The following is a 26041-nucleotide window of genomic DNA, read 5'->3' on the forward strand; positions in this document are numbered from 1 at the left end:
TCAAAAAGGTGCAAAAAGGATGGAGCTGCTGAATTAACGGTGAATCTTTTTGTTGCTTGGTGACTACAGAACCTACCTCACAATGAAATGTATCCTAGTGTGAAAGATGGTTCACATGTACCACGGTAACGTCACTCTTCACAAGGACACAGACAACAACTTGAAATGACACTGCCAGTTACTTATTCACCTAGAAGAGGCAAAATTAAGAACTTTTCAAGTTTACTACGGGTTATCTTGTATTTTCATTGATTCATATTAAAATAAACTATTCTTTTGATATCTAGAGAGTGAATCTGAAAATAAACTGAAACACTGACTTAAATATGTTCGCTGTGGGACTTGGGTAAGGCACAAGATGGATGTCATTCCAAGGATGAGTCCTGTGTTGATGTTTTATTTCACAGACTGAAATGCAAGTAAGGCTTAACCTGGATTTCATTGGCAGAGATTCAGTCTAAATCATCCTGGGAAACAGATGTGCCAACTATGGCTGAATGGTTTCTGCTGTCAGTTTTCAGAAGTGATCTGTGAGAGAAGGAAGCACATGGAGGAGCAGGTCACCTGTCTGTGGTGGTCCTCTCAAGGGTTTAAGATTCATACAGTCATTAAGGCTGGAAAAGACCTCTAAGTCCATCCAACCACTGGCCCATCACCACCATGTCTCTCAGTGCCACTGTGGAGCAGTCTTTCTTTGATGTAAGCAGCTATTTTTCATCTCTGCCATAGTAGCCACATTGTTCCAGTAATGAAATTTTCCCGTCAGACTTTGCTTGCTTCCCAGACAGCCCATTTTTTCCCTTCCCTATTCTTTCAGACATTGCTTTACTTAACCTAATACGAGTTAAAAACACTCGTACACCACAGAAACACGTCAGCGTCTTGGGATTCCAGACACTTTGTGAAGCAGCACAATGAGAACCGGGCGGTACCCACTCGTGACACTGATGTGCACAGTTCACTTTTACAACGCAAACCTCCTCGCTTTTATTTATTTGTTCGTTCACGTGTTTCTTAAGGGACAACGCGCTGGTGCGTTGATAGAGCGGGATTAATCGCGTACCGCCCGGCAGCGGGAAGGTCTTAGCTGGAGCTGGAGCCGCCGCAGATGCTTCCCCTGGGTTTGAGGATGTGAAAGGATGTGAAATGCTCGGCTCTGCGGCCGGGAAAGCCCCTCCGCAGATTTCCCCGCGGCTGGTCGCCCAGCGCTCAGCCCGGCCGCTGGCTGCCCGGTGGGGGTCGCTAACGGCTGCCGGGCAGCGGCACGGCGGGAGATGGCGGCGCAGCGCGGGGTTGGTGGAGGGCCGCTTGGCCGCCCCCGGGCAACGGCCGCCGCCATGCGCGGGCTGGGCCTCGTCCTGCTCGGTCTCGTCATCGTCCTGCTGCAGGCGGTCCCGGCAGGTACCGTGCGTCTTTACCGTACGGTGACAAAACCTCACAGCCCATCTACACCCACCGGTAGACGCAGGAAAGCTAAAGGGTTATTTGCCTCAAAAACGAGCAGTGAGTGCTGAGGAGAAGGGTGTTTCTCCTTTCTGCACGCCAGAGGAGCGGTGTGCCTGCGGGCAGGCGGGTTGGGGAGGCATCTGGCGGCTCGGGTACCCAGCTGAGAGCTGCAGCAGCTCTGAAGAACAGAAGTAGTTCTGTGGTAGGACACCGACTGCACTTTTTGGGAGTAATTCTGCTGATTTCCTACCCAGCGCGCGTGATTGCAGCTGTCAGCTGACACCCGTTGGGAAATTTGGTTGTACAGCCGTGATGCTGAAACTGGGATTGCCTTGAAGTTACAGGGCTTGCAAGGGACTTCTGCACATCAGCGAGTCCACACCCTGCTAGAGCAGGTTCCCTACAGCGGGTTATGCAGTAAAGTGTCCAGGCAGGTTCTGAGTATCTCCAGAGAAGGAAACACCACAGCCTGTCTGGGTAGTCCTTTGTGAGGTTTTGAAGTCTGTTTGTAACAAGTAATTTTAAACTAGATAATTCATTTTGAACATCAGCGTGCTTAGGTGCCAGATCTTTTTGTTTGCCAATCTGCCCATGGCCAAGTTTCACTAATTCCTAAGGACTTTTCCATGAGCAAGATTAGTGGTGAAGTTCTACTCTGACAAAAAAAAAACCATCATTAGCAGCATTTTAGTATTTATTCACTGAAGCATTGCTGTTATATTATTTCCACTGTCCTAGATTTTACTAGGCAAAATAGACATGGTAAACTCCAGAAAAGACATTTGTTTTTATTTTGTATCACTGGGAAGTTATTATTATACTCTGGATTCAGATAGATGTAAGGAATACGAACCTTTTAACCTATTTTTCATTGTTGTTGTTGTTTTTTTAACTCATGCTTGCATTTGGGGTTTGTGTGGTTTTCCTTACACAGCACTTTTCATCAATAGTCAGCTTGGATATGCCAGCTGACATTAAAATACTTAGATACAGAAAAACATTTGTCTGTTAGCACCATTGGGTAAAGATGAGTAGCATTGCTGTTTATGTCTTCTTTTGGTACAGAAACCTCTTTACAAAACTTACCTCCAAACATAATTACTTGTAAAAAAAATCAAGAATCGCCATTACTTAAATCTATTCCTGTTATTTTAGAAGTTTCATTTATAAATGAATTGAAGCTATGCCAATTGCACATTCTAGCAGAACAGCATTAAACTCATTAGTAAATTGTTTAAATACTTAAGACTCATTTTAAACTCTACTTCCTGCCATTGCACTTTTCAGACAAATATCATTTTCTGATTAACTATTCTGAAGCTGACTAATTTTGCTACCATAGTGTTAATTTTAAGACTAAAACGGTCAGGGTAAAGTATTTTATGAAATGGTTGAATTACTTCACGTGAAATTTAGAGCTGCAAAGTGGCATTCCCTTTCAACTCAGTGCTCCTGTAGTCATTATTAGCCTAACCAGATTCTTCCTTTGGACAGGGAGTGAGAAGGGACATGATGCTGTTGTAGTGCCCATGGAACAGGGAGGAGCAGGGGGGCTTTGTGTGTATGCCAGTACAATCAATTTGCTGCTTCTGGTCTAGTGCTGAGGCTTTTCCCCTGCAGACAGAACTCCTTAGAAGTACATGAGTGTCATCTCTCTCTTACTTTGGGTACTTTTGGATAGAATTTATAGTTCAGACGAGTAGATTTTCAGTGCAAGAAAATGGAGTGTTAGCATTTTGCGCTTAAACTGAACTCCCTACACATTCTGTTGTGTAAGTTAGAAGGAAGGCTGTTGAGTTTAACTCCAGAAGATTTTAGTGTCCATTGATGAATAACATACAGATATAGAAACCTGAGACTCAGGTAACATATACCACATATATCACCATAGACAAGGAAATGAATTCCTTCAAATTCCAGTAATAGTTCTTTGCATGGCTCTTCAGGAAGTTGGGAAGTTTTCACCAGCCTTGGAGACGAATGACTTGACTTCTCCATGTCTGATAGTGATACAAAACTAGATTTCTTTGTATTCATCTGCAAAAGGATCTGCTGCTCAAAGCTTATGTTATGCCTGCGACGAATGCAATACAAGGAAGATTCACACCCTGTGCATTGGGCTGCTTAAAAAACTTATGTAGAGAATTAATAAATAAATCACCTTTATTTTCTTAAAAATGAATGAACCTTAGCTTTTCCCATTGCTTTGTAAGTGCTGTTGCAATTTGAGGAGATGGAATAGTGTATTTAATGACTTTAAAATGCAGTTTAAGCTCTTATTTTGTTCTGTCTTTATTGTGTTTTTGCTACATTTTCTTTGGAATGACCTCTTAATACTTTTTCTGTGATAGGAATCTGTTTAAACTGATCGTATGCACTCTTAAGCTACTGAGTGAAAATGAGAAGATCATTTGAGCTAGAGACTGCCTGAGGAAGAGCTATTTGAAGTGATTAGGAGGAGAGGAATTCAAGTAGGAAACCTTAAAAAAAAAGGCTTAAAAAAATTTAAAGGCAGTATAGGAAGTGAGGGAAAGAGCATATTGAGGTCAGATTCATATGTGGACAGAAGCACTTACGGACTGAAATGACTGCCATGCAAATGAAGTGTATGCACACGAAAGAGCAGGCAAACGTGCTGTCCTTAGTGATATCAAAACAGTAATTTCAGTAGTTTTTTTACACTGCCTTCCTTCAGCAACTACATTCTTTCAACTTCTTCTAATATGTTTAATGTAAGCAGTGCAAGAGCTCCATCTTTGGGTTTAAATTATTATTGTAAAAAATCCCTCCCGTGAAAGAGCTGTGTATAACTGCTCCAGTGCAGTAGAGTTCTGGAAGACAATATAAATATTCCAATTCGAATTTCAAATCTGTTCTGTTTTATAATTAAAACCCTCCAATCCTTCAAGGAGGTCTTTGGAGAAAAAATCAGTTATTTGAATAGTTTTTACTCCTCAAAATCAATTTAAAAAATCAAAAAAAGTTGTGAAGTGGTACTTGGTGAGGCAGCGTTACAAAGTAAACCAAACTGTTTTCTGCAGAAATCCATCCTATATGATACTATGCGTTATTTTCTTTCAATTCTCTTTTTCTATTCCATAAGTATTTTGAATAGAATAGTTTGCTTGTATCCTCAATTGGCAAAAATAGGCAGTTCTTTTAACTTACCTTGATTATCTTGTCCTGATTGCTGGAGGGTCTGATTTCCTTCTGTTTTCCATAGCAACAGTGTATGGTAAGGGAGTACAGTTACAGCTTCACAGTAGATGCGGTGAATTGTCGATTTCCCATCAAAGCAAACTGGGAGTCAACTCAGTCTTTCTCGTGTACCAACAAATGCCTTAATGGGAAATGAACTTACTAGCATATCTGCTGCTGGTTGATAACTATTGAATCTAAGTTAGCAACAAGCACACTTCTGGTGCCACATAACTATTTAGCCCATCTTTGTAAAAAAAAAAAAAATGCTACTAATTATATGCTCAGTATTTTATTGCCATCTTTTGTGTTCAAGATGTTATATTCCTCTGTTATTTACTTGCTTTCCCAGATTCCCCTAAGGAATTAAATCTCACAAGCACGCTTTAACTCTCAGTAACCCATGTTCTTTCTTAACAGGAGGTGGAGACAAAGAACACAAAATACTGAGAGGTCTACTAGCGGGCATTCTCTTTCTGCTGCCTTTCTGCAGCATATCTGGAATATCTGTAGAAGTTGAATCTGACTTGTGCTAGAATGCCCACCTGATACTGTGCACTGAAAGATCATTCAGTTTTCTTTCAAAAGCCTTGCATGTCTTACAGAGCTTTTCAGTTGTTATGAGAGGTCTTTTAAATCTCTATTTAATGTAGAAGCAATGCAAATTAACGCAACCATTAAGAGATTGTATTTTCATTTCATGGAGGAAATAAAGAAAATCACAATAATAGCAGAAACTACGTTTGTTACCTCGTTATTGGGCAGTACACAGATTGAATGACATCCAGACTGAGTGCACTGTAACAATGCAGCTAAATTTGATCCCCCGTTTGGACAGTGTCTAATCCCATTACCCTCATAGAGAGCCTTCATTTAACATGTGACAATTCTTATGTAAAAATTAGAAATATATTTAAGCTAAAAATGAGATACATGTCCTGCATAAGACATCAGACAAAGTTAATACCTGTTGAAGAACAAATCCATAAAGGGTGTACATTGACCTGAAGCGTGCCGTTTGCTTTTTCAGAGAAATGTAACAGTTCTGTTGATGTAATTGCTTTATCTTTTAACAGTTCAGTGCTCAGGAAGTGAAGAGTCAGGAAGCGATAGCTTAAAAATAGTGGGATCCACCTTATCTCCAGGTATTTTTCTTTAAATGTAATGTAAACAATTTCAGTTAAAATATGTCTTCTGACACAAAAGTGCCTTTCTCCATCGTATTCCTTGTTGTTTAACTATTTAAAATGCTTTAATGAATTACAATTCTGTACTGACTTATGTATGTTTAGTAGGCCACAAAAGCCTACTTATATTCATATATTCTACGAATATATGTATATATATTCTATATATATATAGAATATATAGTATATATTCTACAAATATATACTGTATTCGTACCACTGACTTTTATTCTTGCTATTTTTATAAATCAAAGATCATTATTTTCCAGAATTGTTCTAAAAACAACAGCATTCTTTGTACTCCTCATTCTGGCTGCAAGACATTTGCCCCGAAATATTGCTTTCTCCCACTGTAGATATTCCTGCTTCTTTTTACTTTCTGTGTACACAGAAACTGAGTCTTATGTTACGTTCTACAACAACAATTAAGAAATGTTAATAATTAATTGCTTATTAAATCTGTCTAACTCCACTACGCAATACAGTCACTTTATTTTCTTAATAAAAAAAACAATTGTTAGAAAATCTGACGATTAAAGAACAGGCTGTTCCTCATTGCCACATACTTACTTACACTGCCATCTCTTAGTGCACATTGTGTCCTTGATTTTGATAATACCCTTCGCCTAGTTTTCTCCATCTATGTTTACACTTTCAGCTTTACTAATGGCATACCTAGAAGCATTAAGCTGTAGTCAGTGCAAAATGCAATGTTTGCTTTTTTCTACCCTAATAATAATAACATGTATGCTTCAGCAGTAAGTTACTGAATAAGAAAGGAGAACAAAACTGAGACAAAATAAAGTTCTGTTCTAGAATATGCACACTCAGCTTTGCTGGATATTTCTCCAGACTGGACTAACATGGAAGTTAGTGCAAGTCATTTTTTTCAGACTGTTCCATACAAAAACAAAACAAAACAAAAAGTAGTTTGTAAATATAGAATAGCTTTTGTCAGCTGAGGGAAACAAACAAACATGGTTGGGGAGTTTTGCAATGAGATGCCTTTAGATAAAAGTTCTTTTTTGCAAACCTCTGTGGCAGTTTACCTCAGATTCAGAACAGACCTTTTGGCCACAGAGCTGCTTCATGACTATTGTGCTCAGCTGCAAAGTGAGAGATAAGCTTTCAAATTCATGGTTAAACTTTGAAAATACTTGTTTTCATTCAGTGTAAATGGAGATGAGCTCAGAAACCTGCATAAGTTGTTTCCCCTTTGTGAGTTCCACTTGAAGTATAATCCTTTAACTTCCCACTTGTTCGTTGCATCATGCTGCTCTTCCCACCCAGAACAAATGAAGGCATGTCTCTGCAAGGTGAAAAATAATAAATGGCGCTATGACACGAGGCATTTCTGATTAGAAAGAGTGAGACGTCCTCCTCCCCTCACCCCTTTCTGGGTTAAAAACTGAAGTAACACCTGCAAATGGTGTTTATTTCCATGATACTCTATTGTACAGTTAAAATGATACACATTTCTGTTTTCTGCTGTACAAGCCACTGTAACAAGCTTATTAGCTGGGATGGATATTCCTCCTGTTCTTAAGACTATGAAAATTCTGAATATATTTTTCTGTATCAGATGTTAATATTTACCTCTGTATTCTGTTTAAGCAGTCTAATACAGTGCTGTGATGTTAAGAGGCTTTTCATTTTTTAATTAAAGGAAACAATCGTGCTTGAAGGGGAGAGAAAACTGGTGCCATTACTGCTCCTTGACATAATGGAAAAGTGAAAACTGTTTTTCTAAATGTTAATTCCTTCCTGCATCAAATATCTAAACAGTTTTCCCCCTGCAGGGAGTCTGAATGGCATGGTAAAATAAATGGTAATTTGTATATTTGATTCAATTTCACTTATTCTTTAGATCACAAATGTAGTGGTTGTAGTGTTTATACTAGTTGAGGCTTTTCAACAGCATTAGGATAGCACAGTATACTCAAGTTTGGAGTACTCTAGAGTCTAAATATCTAGCATCTCATGCTTCTGAAGAACACAAATGTTGTGCCATTAGGAAGGGAAATAAAATGAACTGTACACAATGAAATTACATTTATTACTGTCTTAAAATTATATATCTCACTGGTAGGATAGAAGTGCTAAGTATTTAAAGCTAACGATAAACTTTTTTTCAGTGAAAGTTTATGTTAAGCTGGATCACAGCAGTCCACATATTCTATGTGTTACTGATCATCTGCGAAACTCAGAATTGATTGATCCAGTATTCCAGTGGAATGGACCACGTGGTTATCTTTCTTCGGGTAAGAATTTATTTCCTTGCATGGCCCTCTACACTCTCTCTCTTCCCCTTCTCCTCCCCCTAAAAAGAAGCAAGATAGCTAGACAGACAGAGAGAACTGTGAATGGAGGAGAACTGAGAAGACTTTGTGTTTGTATGTATATTGTGTAAATGATATACAATGTACATGTAAATGATAAACTTTCAAGTTTTAAGATAAAAATTCAAGATAACATGAATAAAACACTGGAGATCTGTAGAAAATGGTGCCATCTCTAAAGAGTACTAGACAAGGCAGGGTGTAATGAAAGCAGCAGAGGCTGAGGAGGACATTCTTTGCTGCACTGAGAGACAGCTGGAAGTGTTCTATAGGGATAGAATAATAGAGTCATAGGCAGTGTGGTCTAGCCCAGCCTCTTGCTTAGTGACAGGCTACCTTCAGACCTGAAGTTGTGTATGACCTTGACTTCTGGAGTTCAGAGAAATCTCTATTCATGAAGATTTTCTGCCCTTTCTCTGGAAATTCTTCCGTTTTATTTCTCATTTTCACGCAAAATATACCTTGTTGCAATTTTTCATTATTGCTGCTTGTCTTTTTGTGATGCACCTCTTAGAGGATATGGCTTATTCTTTCCTGTAGCTCCCCTTAGGTAGTGAAGCAGTGCAATTCCCTCCCTAGATTTCACTGAGATACAAATCCTAGTTTCCACTGCCTCTTGTCCTTTGCTCCAGTTCCTTAATCATCTTAGAGGCTTCCTACTTGTCTCACTCCACTTTGTTAGCATCTGTCTTGTACTGAGGACTTCTGTAGTGCCCAAATGAGTACTGAGAATAATCACTTTAAACTGCTGGCTGTGCTATTGTTGATGCAGCCCAATATACAACTAGCCTTCACTGCTGCAAAAGTGTGTTCCTGAGTCATGTTCAGCTCCCACTTGCATTCCCAGGTCCTTTGTTTGTTTTTTCTTTTTTGCAGGACTGCTACCAAAAATCTTGTCTGCAACAGTACGTTGCAACTGTATATGCTACTTTTCTCTGTTCCAAGTGCAATGTGATCTTTTTTGCATACATGACAAGAAGGCATTCTGTCCTGTGGTGTAGGTTGGTGGTAAAGATTCTAATCAGTACTATTGCTTGTAGCGGCCCTGAGGAAAGTCCCTCATATATGGCTGCTAGTTACAATTTGAACAATCAAGCAGTCTTCTAAATGGAGATCCATCCACTTTTTCATGTATGCTGCCTGTTCATAATCACAGTTTTTGCATTCATGGGCTTTGAAATGGCTTCCATCAGTTCCATCTTTTCATGGTATGAGGTGAGGATGGCTGATTTGTAATTCCCTTTGTCGTCTGGTCTGTTTTGAAAATGGGTGTATTATTTGCTTCTTAATGATCACTGGGGCCACATCACCATCAAAACAGACAGCCTCATTCTGGTCTCTTAACTTGTGGATATCCAGCTCACTTCAGTAAGTCCCTAAAGTCATACTTCCCTTTTCCTGTAGCATCCCCCTTAAGCTCTGGTAGAACCTGGGGCAAAGGCTGGAACTACTTCGTTGTTTCTGTGTCCTTTGTCACTAATGTCATTCAACTCCCTTCATTCTTGGGTCAGCATTTCTATTGCTCTTCTACTACACATGTCCATGTTGGCTCTTTGCATCCATTGCCAAGGTCAGTTTCTGATTAATCTCTCCATGACTAGTTTAAGGCTACATTTTTCATAAGCATGCTTCTAATGAAACCATTGTCGCAATCTGCTAGCATGACAGGAGAACTACTAATCTGTTTCTTTGTGGATTGTGTTGAGCTACTTGTACATTTTATACAATTCTCACATAATGCAAAAGATTTCTTAGAGATCATGAGCTGCTCATGAGCAACATCTTTCCAAGTTTGAGCAGGGATCCTAAGTTCTGGTATTATTTCCCTCCATCTATGTCTCCTTTATTCTTTAATGTAATTTCTGTATCTGTTTGTTTTTTTTTTAAGTACACTGTGATTAACTTTAAACCTGTTTAATCTCTTGGTTTAGTTTATAGTTTAGGTTATTATATTATAATATAATATTATATTATTTCATAATAGCAGTGTTACTAAATGCTGTTTGCTTTCTTAATCTGTACTGGTGTCTGTCAGACCTCTGTCCTTGGTGTTTGTGTATTTTCAAGTAGCTTTTCCTATTTCTTGATATGAAGTACTGTTGATATCATAGTGATTCTTCATTCTTAATCCGCTACATGCCAGCCTTCATAGTAGAGCATTTCAAGTTTCTATAGCATCTGACACTACACTGGTTTTGCTCTCAATCTGATAACAGGCTTAACCTTGAGGATGAATTTATAACATTCTTTGCCTCACAGTTAAAGATGTTTTTGCTTATACTTAAGCTTGTGGGCTATGTCACTTTACATGGAAATGTTAATCTCTATTGAAATGAATATGTAGTGGTTAGCTGTGTGTTCCGCATTGTAAATGATATATTTTGATGCCCAGTCTGTGATGCATGACAAGCACGTAATCGGATATATTGTCATGTGTATATGTCCTGAGCTTAATGTGATCAGACAGAAGGCAGCCTCCTGATTCACAGTTAAAAATTGTCCTTTTCAGTCCTCTGGCTTCTGCTTACCCAAATGGCAGTTTCGACAGTGTTAACTATGCAGAAGTGAAAACCATGGAGACCTCAGACTTTCATTTGACAGGTTTAAATCTTTTCCTGAAGACTGCTTCAGTAATATCTCAAGTTGTTGTGCCAGACTTGGATGACTAGCAAAAAGCTAGGGTGGCAGGGATTCTTGGCTCTGTGGAAACTTTAGGTATACTAGAATCAGCAGCAGGAAGGCAAAAACCATTTCAAAAAGAGAAGAAAACGTGCAAAGCTTTCTATAGAGATGTGAAGGTTTGGGGGAAAAAAATGTTGAAAAAATGTAGTAATGAAAGGACTTCAACTTCAGACACAAAGATGTTTCTTAGTCTCCAGGGATGTTGTCACATTCATTTTCTTTCAACTCAAGTATAAACAAACACTTAAGTTTCTAGTTTATGAACTGTTTGTTGTGCAAGATAATTTTTTTGCTGGGCCTTCTTTTATAATGGGTCTTATTCGCTCTAGGTGGTAAAAATCATGTGGGCTTTTGTGTGTTCAGTTAGTCTCTAATGTCTATCATAGTGAATCACCATACTGGAAGGAAATTAGCATTCATAAGCATTACACGATTCTTTATCTCAGTGTGTTCATATAAAAGAAAATAATCCTTTCAGTGGAAATGTAGAGTTATGAATCCAGTTGTAGGAAGAGTAAGAAAACGCTGCTTCTTGAAATACTTGAAAATAAATGTACAAACTGTGATAGAAAAATCAAATTATCTTTCAGGCAAACCACCCTTTGATGCCGACAATAAGATGTTTTGTGCCCCCCAAATTTGTCTAGATATACACATAGAACATCACGACTACAAGAAAAAAGGAGCAGTAAACACTCTGCATTCTGTAGTCATAAGCAAGCAGTTCTGTTTTTTGAATCTTTGTTCACAGTTCTAGTCCACATTTTTGTTGTTGAAAGTGTAATGAAAAACAAAATACTGCACAAAATGTCCCTTTAAATGATTACAATTGTATAATTTCCAATTTTTCTTCAGTTAGCAGAGTGACTCTTTTTTTATTATTATTATTATTAAGATCTGGAAATTTTACTTTGAAGTTTTTAAACATGCAACTGAGAATAAGAGTACTTCAAAACACACCTTAAACAGAGGAAAAATGCTTTTTATGTTCCGCATTCTAGAGTTTCACTGCATGAAACAGAATTTTGGAGGGTGTTTAAATAGAAATAGTTAAATGGAACAGAAAATATAAGAAAGTATCTCATGCTTTTTGCTAATGAAAACATTCAAATAAGTTTGTTTTATTTTGATGAAACCTAAGGATTTGTTGTTATAGGAAAGTTACTGCTTTTCATACACATTGCCACCTAATGTACTCATGGAGCCTGGAAAACGATCTAACTTCCTCTTATAGGACAAACTAAAAAATAACTTCTCTTTTATTTCATATCATGCTAGTTTATGTTGACCACAAGGAAACTCTGAACTTGAACACATCCTTTGTGCATAATGTATATGAAATGCCTCTTGTGTAAGAGAGGCACATTAAACCATATCATGTCATTTATATCATAAAATGTGACATGAAATCCTAACTCATCTTGTTGCAGCAGAGTAACATTGAAAAAAATACTAGATTTGAGAGTGTATAAATTGCTTTTAAAGTTTCATTTAAAGGCAGTAGTCATTTTTTTGTGAGTAGGCAATATGCATCCAGATAATCCCACACAGCAAGGGAAGATTAGTGTAGTTTTGTTTATAACACTGGGAAGAAAAATAAAACAAGCTTCTGATTTTGTGATCTATACAGAGATTCCTCACAGACAGATGTATCATTAAAGCAATTAATGACTACTGTTTTAAAGTTCTTTTCCTTTCTGCAGTGGAAATATGTATTGTTCAAGGTAGGATAAAATTCTAAAATAAAACCAATGACTTCATCCATCAGAAGAACTGCTTAACTTTCCTAGTTCTTGTGATGCATTTTCAAAAATATCTTTGTGATCCAATCTCTTCACTGGGTGTCCAAGCTTTGTCCTTTGTGGACTTCTTTGTGATCTTTGAAACGTAGTAGTGGATTTTGTAGGTATAACAAAGCTGGCTGTGATATGTCTTAAAGGTGCTCCAGCTAGGGCAGCTGAATAAGACAAAGATCTGAACTATATTCTTAAATCTGTGCCGGTTTTCTGACGATATCAATCTGCTGGCTATTTCAGCACTCAGTAGGAACCGACATCCTAGCTGATAGACCTAGCATCCTGTTCATCATCAGATTAAAAAGCTCTTCCTCCTCCTGAATATGACAGTGTCTCATTAATGTGAGAACCTAAATTTTTATGGAAACCCAAATATTTCTTGTAAGAGAATTTGTACTTTCAGTCTTTTTAATAGGTTTCTTTTGTTGTTGTATTTTACTAGCACTTGAATCACCATCTCAATAAGCACGGTTACATATGAGACAAAACTAAATTGATAAAATGTTTGAATTGACTCTTGAGGAACGAAGTTATCCCACACCCTCCTGCCAGGTGTGTGAAAAGAAGCACTTTGGTCAAGCTGTTTTTTGTTAATAACTTTCTTAAAATTGTATAGTAGGAATGTGAGCGTGCATCCAGAGTAACAGTTTGTTAGACTGGAGTGTGGCTTGGGAGTGAATTACTTTGGATCACAGGCTGGTGGTTGGGTGCAGAAACTGGATTCCTTTTGGATAAAGCTAATTGGAAAGGTTAGCTTTGAGAGAGAACACGTGTTCTGCCTGTAAAACCAGGTTAGGACTGGTCTAAAGTAAGGACCCTAACATGCGTTTCATATAAATCTCATGCCCTTAGGATTCACTTCCTCAGTCAAAAAATATGTTTTTCACATCACAGTAACTGTCTTTGATTTCATACCCTAGATAAAAGGTCTAAAATACTTAGAATATTAAAAAGATTTTTTTTTCTTGGGGTCCCAAAAGCAAAATAATCTGTTCTCAAGATATTTTATCCAAGTGAGTATTTTACCTTCAGGTCTGTTACAGTCTGTGCTAATCCAGTGGTTTCTAAGGTTTTCTTTGACAGCTACCAAGATGAGCTACTATTTATGAAATCCTCAGGCATGTTGTCACTTCCTGAGGACTCTTCAAGATAGGAAAGCACTTGTCAGAAGTTATCACGTAGCCCACAAGCAGGCTACATGGGAGAACTATGTGGCTTAACATCAGAGCCCAAATATCTCTTTCCATTTTCTTTAAAAATCTAACTGAAGAGACATGTTTATGATATGTACTTTAAAGTAGGATTTCACTTCTTATCTGCCTTGAAATAAGCTGCATTAAGATTTAGGGCACCACCCTGAGACTCTTGATCTTGGAGACCAAAATGTTACTGCTCACTTTGAGTATATGAAATTAAAGTTATAAAGATTATTTTCTCACTTTTTCCTTTTGTATATGTGAGATTTCTGCTCTTGGAAGTGGGTATTGGTGAGAACAACAGACACTGGAGGTTAAGTAGAAGCAGAACTACTTTGTGAATTAGTAAGTAAAAACAGCAGCAATAAGCAGTATAAAGCTGAACTGTGTGACACCTTGTCAGCCTTAGGTTCTGAGTCCTGAGCCTTCAGCTGAGTCCATAATATTATTATACTGTGCACTTTTTAAGATTAAATAACCATTTGTACCCTTTCTGCATTTTCTCATAATGACTGCTACAGTTATTTTATTACATTTTACCAGAAAATACCAGTGTGCAAATATCACCAATGGGAACTTTAATATTTGAACACTTCAGTTCTGACCTGAGTGGAGTTTACACTTGTTCTCTTGTTTATAAGCTTATCGCTGAGCAACCTGATAAAAGACTCACAATACAATATCATATTTATGGTAAGTTATTAACATTGGTAAGTGTGCTGTTACCTTGGAGAAGATTTTCTTCTTAAATGTGTTGCTGCTTATAAAGAAGTAGTGCTTATTTAAAATTTAACTTGGAGAGGTAAAGACATTTGGTTTCTCTGGATAAATTATTTTCAATAGCAGTTGCTAGCAGGCAGCTCATTTAATGTCATTTACAGAGCCTTAAATGAAGGTCATTTTTTGACTAAGAATTTTGTGAATACAATTCTTTCTAAAAAAGAAACATAAAACATAGTGGAATGCAACAGATTGAATAGATAATAGGCCTTAGTAACATAAAAACAGTATAATTTAAAGTGAAAATATTCTTTAAGAGATGAATTTCAGCAGAGCCATACGGATTTATTTCACACAGGTTAATGACTTAAGCATTTATTGAATGTGTTTTTGAATTTTAAATTATGTATAGATTGATTACATAATTAATTAATTGATTCCTGCATAGCTAGAGATGGGACTAGCAGGAATGGCCTCAAGTTGCGCCAGGGGAGATTCAGGTTGGATGTTGGGAAAAACTGCTCTTTTGAAAGAGTGGTCAGGCGCTGGAATGGGCTGCCCAGGGAGGTGGTGGAGTCACTGTCCCTGGAGGTGTTCAAGAAATATTTGGATGTTGTACTGAGGGATGTGGTTTAGTGGGGAAATATTGGTGTTAGGTTGACAGTTGGATTGGATGATCTTGAAAGCTTTTTCCAACCTTATTGATTCTATTAATCTATGATAATGCTGTTAGCTTATTCTTTCCTTCTATGATTACAAATCCATCTGTTAAGAATGATGAAGTGCAATATTATGAAGGCAATATAATTTATATGATTATTATATGTTTTGTTTTGTTTTCTTTTGGCTGGCTTGGTTTCTATTCTTTCATTTTTCTTCTCTGCAAATCTCCCTCCTTATTTCTATGCTTCTACCCACACCTTGACCCCTGTTCTTCATTCTTCTACTTCTGTTTTCTGTTTAGCATTCTATTAATGTCTAGCTAAAAGTAAGCTTTGGGTAAGCTGAGTGGTTATCATGAAATAACTAAATTCTGTGATTCTGTGATTCTGTGATACCCATATATTTCATGGTATGTTATATTTGTGAAAGACGCCCAAGTGTGCTTGTTGCTTTGCAGTAAAGTTTAAATAGCTGATCATTCCTTAAAAGTAAACTTCATGTACGCATGATAGCTTGTTCGGGTACTTACATTAATAGAGAAGGAATTTCTATTCAGTTTTTACATCCTTTAAAATGCTTTTTAGTGATAGCTGACTAAGAAGAATAAAATACACTACTGAATATAATGTGTCAATTGAAATACTACACCATATACTAGAGGATATTTTCTAATATACTTCTTAACCTTAGCTTTCATATTCTCAATGCTTCCACTGTAGTTTACTGTACCAATAATAACTAATAATGAACATTAAGTGGCGTATGGATTTAATTAAGAATATGAACATGTAAAAGTCTCTGACTAGCCCAGCATACATTATTTTATCATTGAAAATTAGTTCAAATTAGTTGAATTTTGTTTATAAGTTAAAGATTTGAATCAACAATTCTATTTGCAAATATGTGAGTAATTCATTTTTTTTTTCATGCATTTTCATCATCATCTTATGCTTTTTTTTTTTTTTTTTTTTTTCCTACAGCTTATTCTGATCCTCAATATCACTATGAATTAACAGTGAAGTACCATGCAGCACCCTGCAACAGTTTTCATAATATTTCTTTTGGGGAGGCATTGCTTAAGATACTAAGCAAGCTTGTTGCTAACCTTTCATGTAAGGTTTCATTAATTAAGTCAGAATGCCACCATGTAAAAATGCAGATAGGAGGCCTCCAGAATGAAATGTTCTTTATATTTTCAGGTAAACATCTGTCTTGGATTTAGAGAATGGTTAGATCCTTTATAGCTAATGCAACTTACTGCTTCTATGCAGAAAATGTTATATGTATTTAATTTCTCTGACTATAGGAATGCGTCAAAGTATTGTATGTAAAGTTGCTGTCAGTAACAAAAAGTGAGATGATCTACTTAAAAGTATCTTTTACATTATTTCATTAGAGTACCAAAGTTTTTATAGCTGTACATAGATCAATATGTATTTTTTATTTTGTATCATAAAACTTTATCATGTTCCTTGTTGCACGCTATCATGGGAAGAAAAGTGATGCACTGTATTCCGTAACTCCCTGGATGACCTTCCTCTTGTCAACTATTATAGATGTGTAAATCTCTCTATGGATGTGGTCTGGAGTTAAATGAGATGAATCTCAGTGCAGTTCTTTCTTTAAGTGGCAACAGTAAAAGAGGAAAATTTAATATTTTTCCATTTCTTCTAGAAAAAACAGGAGTATAAAGGAGAAGTGGGTAAAACTGATTTACAAAAATGCTGGGTTGACTTTGGTATTTTTAGTTTCCTTAAATCATGATTAAAAGCAAATAATTAGGTGGCTTTGTCAGATGTCACTAAGCTATGGGATATTTAAGTGTTCTTCCTCAGTGCCATTGTATATTGTAATTATTACAAAACATTATACCTGATATATATGATATTCAAATCTTTTTATACATAAATGATCTCACAGCATCTCACTTACCATCCTCTCATAAAATTAATGTACCACAAGTACATTTTATCCTTAACATACAGTCATTTTCATAAAATGTTTCTATTAACAACTTTTCACTAAATGCATCAGTTGTGGAAATCACAAATCTTAACATTGTGTCAGTCCAAAGGAGATATTATTTTACTGATAGATGATAGGAGAGTATTCCTTCTAAACACTGAAACCATTTGAAAAAAGGTCATAGATCCATTATACTGTGAAAGAAGATGGAAACAGCAACTAAAGCAGTTCCAGGATATGTATAGTTCACTTGAAAACTTTGTTATTAAGAGTTATCTGGTTTGTGATTGCTGAGCTGAATATGGATAAGGACGTACCTAAAGTTTTCTTGAGCTTACTGTTTTTAATTATTTTGTATTTTCATATATATTACTACATTAGTCACTGCATATCAACACATGCAGTTTAAAAATACCAATTTCTCAAGTGTATCAGTTGCACTTTGTTTTCCACTTTCCAAAACAGTGAAACTATTAGTTGTGTTTCCCTAAAGATGGTATTTGTAGTGGATAGCAGTGACCTGAAGCAGGTCATGAGTTTAGGTTAATTCTAGGTTTGTTGAAATGACATAAATGAGGTTTAGCCAATGTGCAGATCTTAGAAAATGTTTAAGTAATACTTTGAAGCTTTTCTACAATCAGGGAGAAGAAGTTCTCCAGTTAGAGATTTAGGTGGATTTTAACTTTGGTATAACCCAATGGTAAATTATACATTCTTCAGCACCTTGAGGTGTCAGTACTTTTTGATTTCAAAGCAGCTTTTATTGTTTCAGAATTACTTGTATGACAGAGGTAGGTGAAGCTTAGGAGAGGTGAAATTAACATACTAGCAGATAATATTATTCTTACTATGGCAGATTAATCAAGTGCCAGTTCTGGAGAGTAGGCCAGCAGCTTCCTAAGCATGTCTCAGGCCTTCACCATATCATGTTAGTCATAGTTGATGAGGTGTGAACTCATGCAAATAAATTACTGAAGTGTAACCATTTTTTCTTGAATCCATTCTCAAAGTTTTCCTTTGGTTCAATATCTCATAGAGGCTCCTAGGAGGATGGAAGGGGTTTAGTGGGTGAGTATATGAACTGAGATGTGCACACAGGAAGAGACCAGTGGGGGATATTGGGAAATCTTTAAAAATACTGATATTGCTGAAGTTGTTCTTGAGAGAAAACTCAAGTCCATTTCTTGAACAATCAGAAGTTTGAACTGTTAGGATTGCTGGCTGACTGTTTCAAGATCTGTCTTTATAAAACCATTACGATATCTAGATAACACAGAGAGAGTAAATTACTTTATTTTATTGTGTTTCCCTGTATTTTTTGAAAGGACTTAGATATCTTTATGTCTGGGAAGTATCCAAGATTACATATTTCTTTGCCATCAGAATTTACAAATAAAAATGATTTCCCAAGAAATATTTAAGTACATGCAATATACTTTGATAGGCATACTGGTAATGTCTATAGGAGGTCAGATTAATGTTTTTAAAATATTGCAAGCCAGATGTCTGAAATGTGAAATTCCCAAACACTTGCATCAGAAATGATTAGAATCTTGTAAGCAAGCAAATAGAAATGTTAATTTCATTGACTTTGTTCTTCTGTAAACAGATTCTATTTTGTTACAGTTACTTGCTTAGAAACAGAAAACAACGAACTATGTTCGCAAAGTGCTTGTGATGTACCTCATAGATCAAACAAGGTAAAGTAGATAGAGGAATAAAACTGCAACTAATATAATAGACTACTCTCATATAGCATAGTATGAACATAAAATATGAAACATAGTGTGGTTAGTAAATAAACCAATATAAAGTTTTAGTGGTTCTAAATCAATAAAAATTATGAAAATTAGTTAAAATTGCCAATATTCTGTTGCTCATCTGGGTAAGGCATATCACACTATCAGTCTGCATTTAAGAAAGTATTTTAAGAATATGAAGGGTAGCAAGACAGTTGGGAGCTTTTGGGTGTGTCTTGCAAATATTAAACATGCTATTATTTCAGTGGCATGCCTTTCCATCACTTGTGATGGAAAGTGATTCTGTGATCTGCTAAAATAGTAACTGCTTGAAGATTTTCGCTCTCACAGTAAAGAAAGAGAAGTCAAACTTTTGCTTATTAGGTTAAGTTTGATTCAGAGATTCTTGAAAGGTGAAGGAAAAAGAGAAAGGAAGGACAGGAGGAAGATAAGCCTCCCCTAGGAGAGGAACACCTAGGACATTGTCTATCATGAATATACTGCTCTGCAACCTGGACTAAGACACTTGTAAACGCAGTGTTTTTTCTGTGGCCTAGTTCTAAGTAGCTCCCTCACAGTATGTTGATTATAGATACGCTCTCTATTCAGTTTAGTGTTGTTCTTTACTGCTATTCCAAAGCATCTACTATTTTACATCTACTGTCAAGAAATATCAGGTATGTAAATCGTGCTTTGGGATTCAACTTGAGCAGCAAGGGAGTAAAAAATATGCAGTATTCATTAAACAGTTTCCATACTGTTCAGTGGAAAAAAAAATAGATGTTTGTGCAAAAGCTCATAGTGAAGGTTATCTTCTTCATGCAGACAAGATCAAAATAATGTATAAACACATTTGGTTTTGCCATTTTTTTTGTAATTTGTGTGTGTGCTTTTTTTGTGTGTGTGGTATTTTCTGTTTATTGCACAGAGATATTCAATATGCATGGAAAGTATGAAATATAATTGGACCTAAATAATAGTAAATAGTACTAGTATAGGAGGGAAAGCTGCAAAACTATTGACGAGCTACAGATATCCAACGCAGGATAGCTTTAGTGCTATAATCCAGCTTTAGTTAAAGCTGAATTACCATTAATGGTTGTATTTATATAATCCTGCACACATTTAGAGGTATTGCAGTAATGGAGCAAGTTTTATCTAAATTTAAGACAACATATCAAAGAATATCAGATTACCTTCCTGTTTCCATTCTACCTACCTGCTACCATCAAAAGATTCAGAAATACGTCCTTTAAATCTTAATCTCAACTCACACCCACTTTCCTTTGCCTTATCTTCTGTTTTGACCTCTTTGCATCACTGATTCTAAAAAAAAAAATAATAATTTGTTTCAATTTAGGCAAAGAACCTCATAGAGAGATTTTTTAAGCGAGAGGTGGAAATTAGGAAGAAAAGTTCTGAACCGTTGCCTGAAATATACTACATTGAAGGCACTCTGCAAATGGTGTGGGTTGATCGTTGCTATCCAGGATATGGAAGGAATGCTGCAACGCATCCAGACTGCCCAGAGTGTTGTGGTAAGTGACAAAAACTCGTATACCTTACAAGCATGAAATACTGTTGCAATGCTGGTTGTTGTGTTTTTTTGTTTTGTTTTTGTTTTTTGTTTTTGTTTTCAACAAATCTTGTTGATTTATGTTATAAATGGCTTCACCAGACTGTATTTCCCCCAGGAAAAATAGTCACTGATATGATTCCCATATAACTGAGACTGAAGTCTCAAGGGAACATCATGAGTCAGATACATAGAGTATAAAGCTGTGGCCAGGCTTTTTATGTAGATAACTCTCTACAGAGCTAGAATTGGTGAAAGAAACACTGGATTATGTATCAAAGACTGTTAACAGAATGGACTACACTTTAAAAAATAAGTATTAAAATATGGGAGAAAACAGACAACAGAAGAGACTGTTCTAAAATTGCAAGACGTAGGAAATGTTTCCATATGCAGTTACTTTTTCCCATTTCTTGTCTTTATGGGACAGGCATAATTTGAGTAAGGACAAGATATGTACCAAATTAGTGCATTTACTGCAATATGAAGTGTCAATGCACAGTATTTCAGGAAAAGATATTTGAAAATCAAATTTAGAAAAGCATATCTTCTTTTAGGATGATCTGTTCAGTTAAAGACTGCTGTTTTGTTTTGGTCTTCTGCCCTGCAATATCTTAGTCCATTCTAAACTAATTTATACTACTTTTTTATTCAGAACAGAGCTTTTGTCTTAGCTCCCTCTGATGGCTGTTTAATATCAGTAGTGAAAAATAATACGGTTGATTTAGCTGCCACAATCCCATATGTCTCCTGCTTTAGACAGAAGTGTTACACAGCTCTACACCAGTGTCAAACCAAGAAGCTGATCACTGTTCAGCTGTTCATAATAGGTGCATCTTTGGCAGATACGGAGGCATGATTTCATATCTGAAGTACCTAAGAATCTGAAACACTCCTGAAAAGTTAGTCTGCTTACAGCTTCCCATAGATGCAGATGTCATCCTGTCAGTATTCTCAGACATCTACTCTTCTCTTTCATTAACCTATATAATTAATTAACCTTTCCTTTCGCCAGAATCCCAACCATGTCATGGGCAATATAGCTGAAAGAATCCTCTGCTATATACCTGTATATTATTCTGCCTCAAGACAGGATAGGAGCTTCAGTTTTTCCTGATGGATTTGTCCTTCATGATCTTAAAAACCTCTTAAGGACAGACTTCACAGACTCCTAAAGATGTGTAACTCAGTACTCAAAATCCTTACCATTGGAAAGCTTTATGTTAAGGATTTCATACTTTCCCTCAATTTTGTTTATACCTGTTAACTTCTTGTAATGTGCCACCAAATCTGGAAACAATTCTGTCAACTCTGTCTTCGCAATAGCTTTTGCATATCCTAGAAGATTCCAACTGTTTTGTCTTTCATTGAAATAAAGTTCAGTCTTTTGGGTCATGTTTTGGGTTATGGCCCCTGCACAGCATTACTACTATCTAGTAAAAGTTCTCTACATTTCTTTTCAATGTCTCAAACTTCATGAGTAGTTCTCAAAAGACCACGCTAACATGGGAGAATTGCTTTACATATCTTAGATACACAGCTAGTTATACTCACTGTGACTGGTTGTTTTGTGAGTTTTCTTTTGGAAACATGCACGCAGTCATGGAAATGTATTGATAAATGTATTTCCATGAAACAGTGTTCAGCTTCTTGGGCAGTCCACTACTTTCCCTTGGAGCTGTAGGAACCAGGTCATGTCATCCAGTTAAGAGATTTAAGGTCCATTTTAAAACTGTTTGGAAGTATAGTCTCAGTTGCTTTGTAGTTAAAAGACCCACCTTCTAATGTAAGGTAAGTCATGGAAAGTTTCTAATTATTTGCTCTAGTATACACACTGGCCTTTAGCTTATATATATATATATATATATATATTATTCTCCTATTTTATGGTCAGAACAAGTCAACCACTTTTTATCTGCTTTTATAAGAAACTGTATTTGACAAACCTTAATCTCACATGCTCCATTTTGAGTTTAATTTAGAATAGAAATCTGATCAGCTGTTCAGTAGTTTGCTTCTTTTTCTCCTTTCTGAAAAATTTATAATGCATTTCTTAATTACCGGCCATAGGTTAGCACCAGCCATATTTTATCACCACAGAATGCATCGCAAACCTCAGATAATTGTGCTACCCGTGCATTTGCCAGTTCTATTTTGGAAGATGGAAACAGATGTTTCTAAGCTTCTGATCTCAATAAGAATGTGACAGAATTGGAAAGAGTATGGCATAGGCCCTTGAACATGAAGAAAAAAAATATCCACTGCTTGATTCATAAACAAAAACTAACTCTAGTTTTCACACATCAAAACAGGCGGATATTCAGTTTTACCTTTCCTGTATCCTCTACTATTTTTATAGTACTTATTTTCATGTCATGCTAGTACTTTCAAAGTGATGGTTTACTACCAATAGGAGTTTTCTGTCATTGAAAAGGATGTCATTGGATGTCCCATCCTTGAGGTGTTCAAGGCCAGGTTGGATAGGGCCCTGGGCAACCTGATCTAGTAAACATGGAAGTTTGATGGCCCTGCCAGGCAGGGGGGTTGGAGCTTCATGATCCTTGTGGTCCCTTCCAACCCGGGTCATTCTGTGATTCTGTGATTCTGTGAAAAGGATTCAGAGAAGTTAAGTGTATCAATTAGTTTCCAGCAGCTGTGTAAGTAAGCTACAAGTCACCTAGTTAAGGCTCCATTATCCTTCTCATGCTGTCCCTGAGATAGCAGATTGCACAACAGTGGAACAACCTTTTTATCCTGTTGCAATAGAAGGCTACCTTGTTCCAATTGAATAAACAAAACAATCTGTATTATTTCCTAGAAGTGAATCTATAATCTTTGATAAAAAGATTATATGTATGTGCATTTGTAAAGCTTTCTTTTTCCTATAAAGCCATCTTGAATTGTCTAAATTAATGTACTAAAAATGCAAGGTGTAGATGCCATCTGCAAAGGATTCTCTCTTGTTTATATTTCCTAAGACCTCTAAAATAGCAGTGGCAAAAATAAAAATAAAAAAATGCTAGGTAAGCTATTAACAGCCTACTGAGAATCAACAGAATCCTGCCAGCCTCAACAAATGAAGGTAATCCAAATATTGAAAGTCCTGCTGAAGGTTTGGGCAGTAGTAACTAAGAAGTTGTTATTAAACTAGGCAAAACCAAATAACCAGTTAAACACAGACTCTGTAAAAGGATGGAACGTCTTAAATACCACCACATACTGAATTCTAATGATGTTCATTAAAGATCTTTCCTAAAGAAAGGCTAATATTGCCAAATTGAAGACAGCTGTAGAAGATAAGTTTCAGATGTAACCAAGTAGCTCGAATTCTGTTTCATCAACTAGCAGAATACTGATGAAAAATAAATGGTCTTTTTCTTTTCAAATAGATAGAGATGCATTCTGGACATTTCAAATGTAAACAGTTCTATATTAATACCATTGAAATTCACTGTTTTTTTGTGTCCATGTAGTTATCTGCAGCCCAAGATCTTACAATCCTAGTGATGGAATTCACTGTCTTCAGTGCGACACCAGTTTGATATATGGAGCAACAACGTGCTGACGGTAGAGGAACTGGCAAAGCTGCAATAGCTCTCACGCGTTTTAACTTGGTAATATTAATAAAGATTTTCATTTAAATATTTACCTGAGTACAGTTTGTTTTGGTTATATCCATAGCATACACTTGTTTTTAAGGAATAATGATTCATCTGTATATTCTAGTTTGTGTCCCTTAGGTGTATTTTGCTTTTGAGGTCTTTGTAATTACCCACTGTGTTAAGAGCAGTAAAGACAATTAACTATTTAAATCAAAAGAAGAAAAAGAAAAAATCTGGAGCTATTTTGCATAGATCGTTCTTTGTTCCAGTCATCTCCTGTTGACACAGACTAGTGTAAGAACTCTACATAGCAGTTTTTATCTACCTGACTGTTCAGTCTTTGGTTAGAAGACCTGTACTGACCAGCTTAATATAGCACCAAGTACAAAAACTTTAACAAAACTTTCTTCTAGGGTGAACTATAATAGTAATACTGACCACTCAGAAACTTCTTTCCAAATAATGTAAAATTTCACATAGGTTGTGCATCTGTTCTACCTTTAAAAATACCAGTTTCAGCTAACACTTACGCTTTTACCTGAAGAAAACAAAAAATATCATAAAGCACCATGACAATTTTTATGACACTCATTCTTTGCTTTTGTAAAAGTGCCAAGAATTAGTAAATTGGTGGCTTAATGAAATCCTTGTTATTGTTACTTGTTAGTGATAATCTGTAACAGAATTCTGTGTTGTATCCTGTTTATACATTCCCTCTCTTAGTTGCATGACCATGAGCTAGATGTGTGGAGATCATTTTTAGCCCTTTGCTATCTGAAAAATGGGGTTTGCATGTAATTGTGTTTTAAAGCATGAGTATGAACCTCAGTTTTAAAAACATCTATCTTCGCATATTTTCTATTCAAAAAAGGACTTAAAGAATCCTGTACTACTAAGAAGTAACTTTTAATCGAGACACTGCTTATTTTTTGAACATTAGCATAAACAGCATAACAGAATATATAAAATAGCTATTTTTATCAAATACCATTTGAAAATAAATAGCTGAGAAAGAGCATGTTTAAAAAAAAACATTCAGTATAGTTAGGAAATTCAACTCTCTTAACAGCAATCCATAGAATGACTGAAGGCTACCCAGTCCTTATTTTCACTGGGTAATAAGAAATAAATGGACCGCAAATGAGAGGAGTCATTACATTTGGTTGGAAAACTGCACATCCTTATGTTATCTTCATAATTTCCCAATCATGACAGCACTAAATTATTTAGCATTAGTTTGAAGTATCTCTGGCTAAAGAGAAAGCACATTATGAATTGTTACTTTCCAAAAACATGGAATTTCTTTTGGTAAAAAAAACCAACAACCTAACAAGTAATAAAGGCACACAGAGCTTCCTACAGTATGGGTAGCAAATCAGTTTGAAAATTACCCTCTGAAATGAATGCAGCTTTCTTAAGGCAATAGAAATACAAATTAAGCAGTATTTTTATACATCTGCCTTTCTATCGTACATCAAATCCAGAAAGCTCTGGTTGGCAATTTCCATCCATTCCAACAATTAAAGGCATTTATACCATCGTATCTGTACTGTGAAGGAGAATAATAAAAATGATGTGCTTTTAATTGGGGTATTATACACACTAAAATACCAACTTTCTTGTCTAGGCATATATATGCATATTTAGCAGAGTGCTGAAATGATATATTTTGGTCCTCTTGATAAGTAAAATTCATTTTAATCCACAAAGTTTGCACGGCCTCTATGACATTCTGGAAAAAGTGAAAGAAGTGGTTATAAAGTTTTGCCTTTGATTTTGCCTATTACGAACAAAAGCACTTCACACGAACCTTTGGAAATGTTCTCTCTCATTCACTGATTGCAGTCAAGTACAGATGCTTTATTATGTATATATTATGTGAAGCAAATCCTGACCTCTGTTAATAATATTAAACTGGACTTCTAATTTCCG

General features: G+C 36.2%; 1 protein-coding gene across 1 annotated transcript; it reads left to right on the forward strand.

Moving 5' to 3' along the window:
- Positions 1-1274: 1274 nt before the first annotated feature.
- On the forward strand, positions 1275-24104 carry ZPBP (zona pellucida binding protein). Its single transcript, XM_072330067.1, has 8 exons — positions 1275-1503; positions 5721-5789; positions 7967-8092; positions 14388-14537; positions 16208-16426; positions 18819-18892; positions 20292-20469; positions 23981-24104. The coding sequence occupies exons 1-8, from the start codon at positions 1275-1277 to the stop codon at positions 24070-24072; spliced, it is 1137 nt and encodes a 378-aa protein (XP_072186168.1). The 3' UTR covers positions 24073-24104.
- The last annotated feature ends 1937 nt before the right edge of the window (positions 24105-26041 follow it).

This window comes from Excalfactoria chinensis, chromosome 2 (assembly GCF_039878825.1).
Source record: "Excalfactoria chinensis isolate bCotChi1 chromosome 2, bCotChi1.hap2, whole genome shotgun sequence".
Lineage (NCBI taxonomy): Eukaryota > Metazoa > Chordata > Aves > Galliformes > Phasianidae > Excalfactoria > Excalfactoria chinensis.

What these genes read in the sequence shown, in the direction of transcription:
- ZPBP (XM_072330067.1), top strand. Translation starts at nt 1,275, where the DNA reads ATGGCGGCGCAGCGCGGGGTTGGTGGAGGGCCGCTTGGCCGCCCCCGG. An exon ending in ATTTGCCTCAAAAACGAGCA is followed by an intron (nt 1,504 to 5,720) that starts GTGAGTGCTGAG and finishes ATCTTTTAACAG; the next exon opens with TTCAGTGCTCAGGAAGTGAA. An exon ending in AGACTGCCCAGAGTGTTGTG is followed by an intron (nt 20,470 to 23,980) that starts GTAAGTGACAAA and finishes GTGTCCATGTAG; the next exon opens with TTATCTGCAGCCCAAGATCT.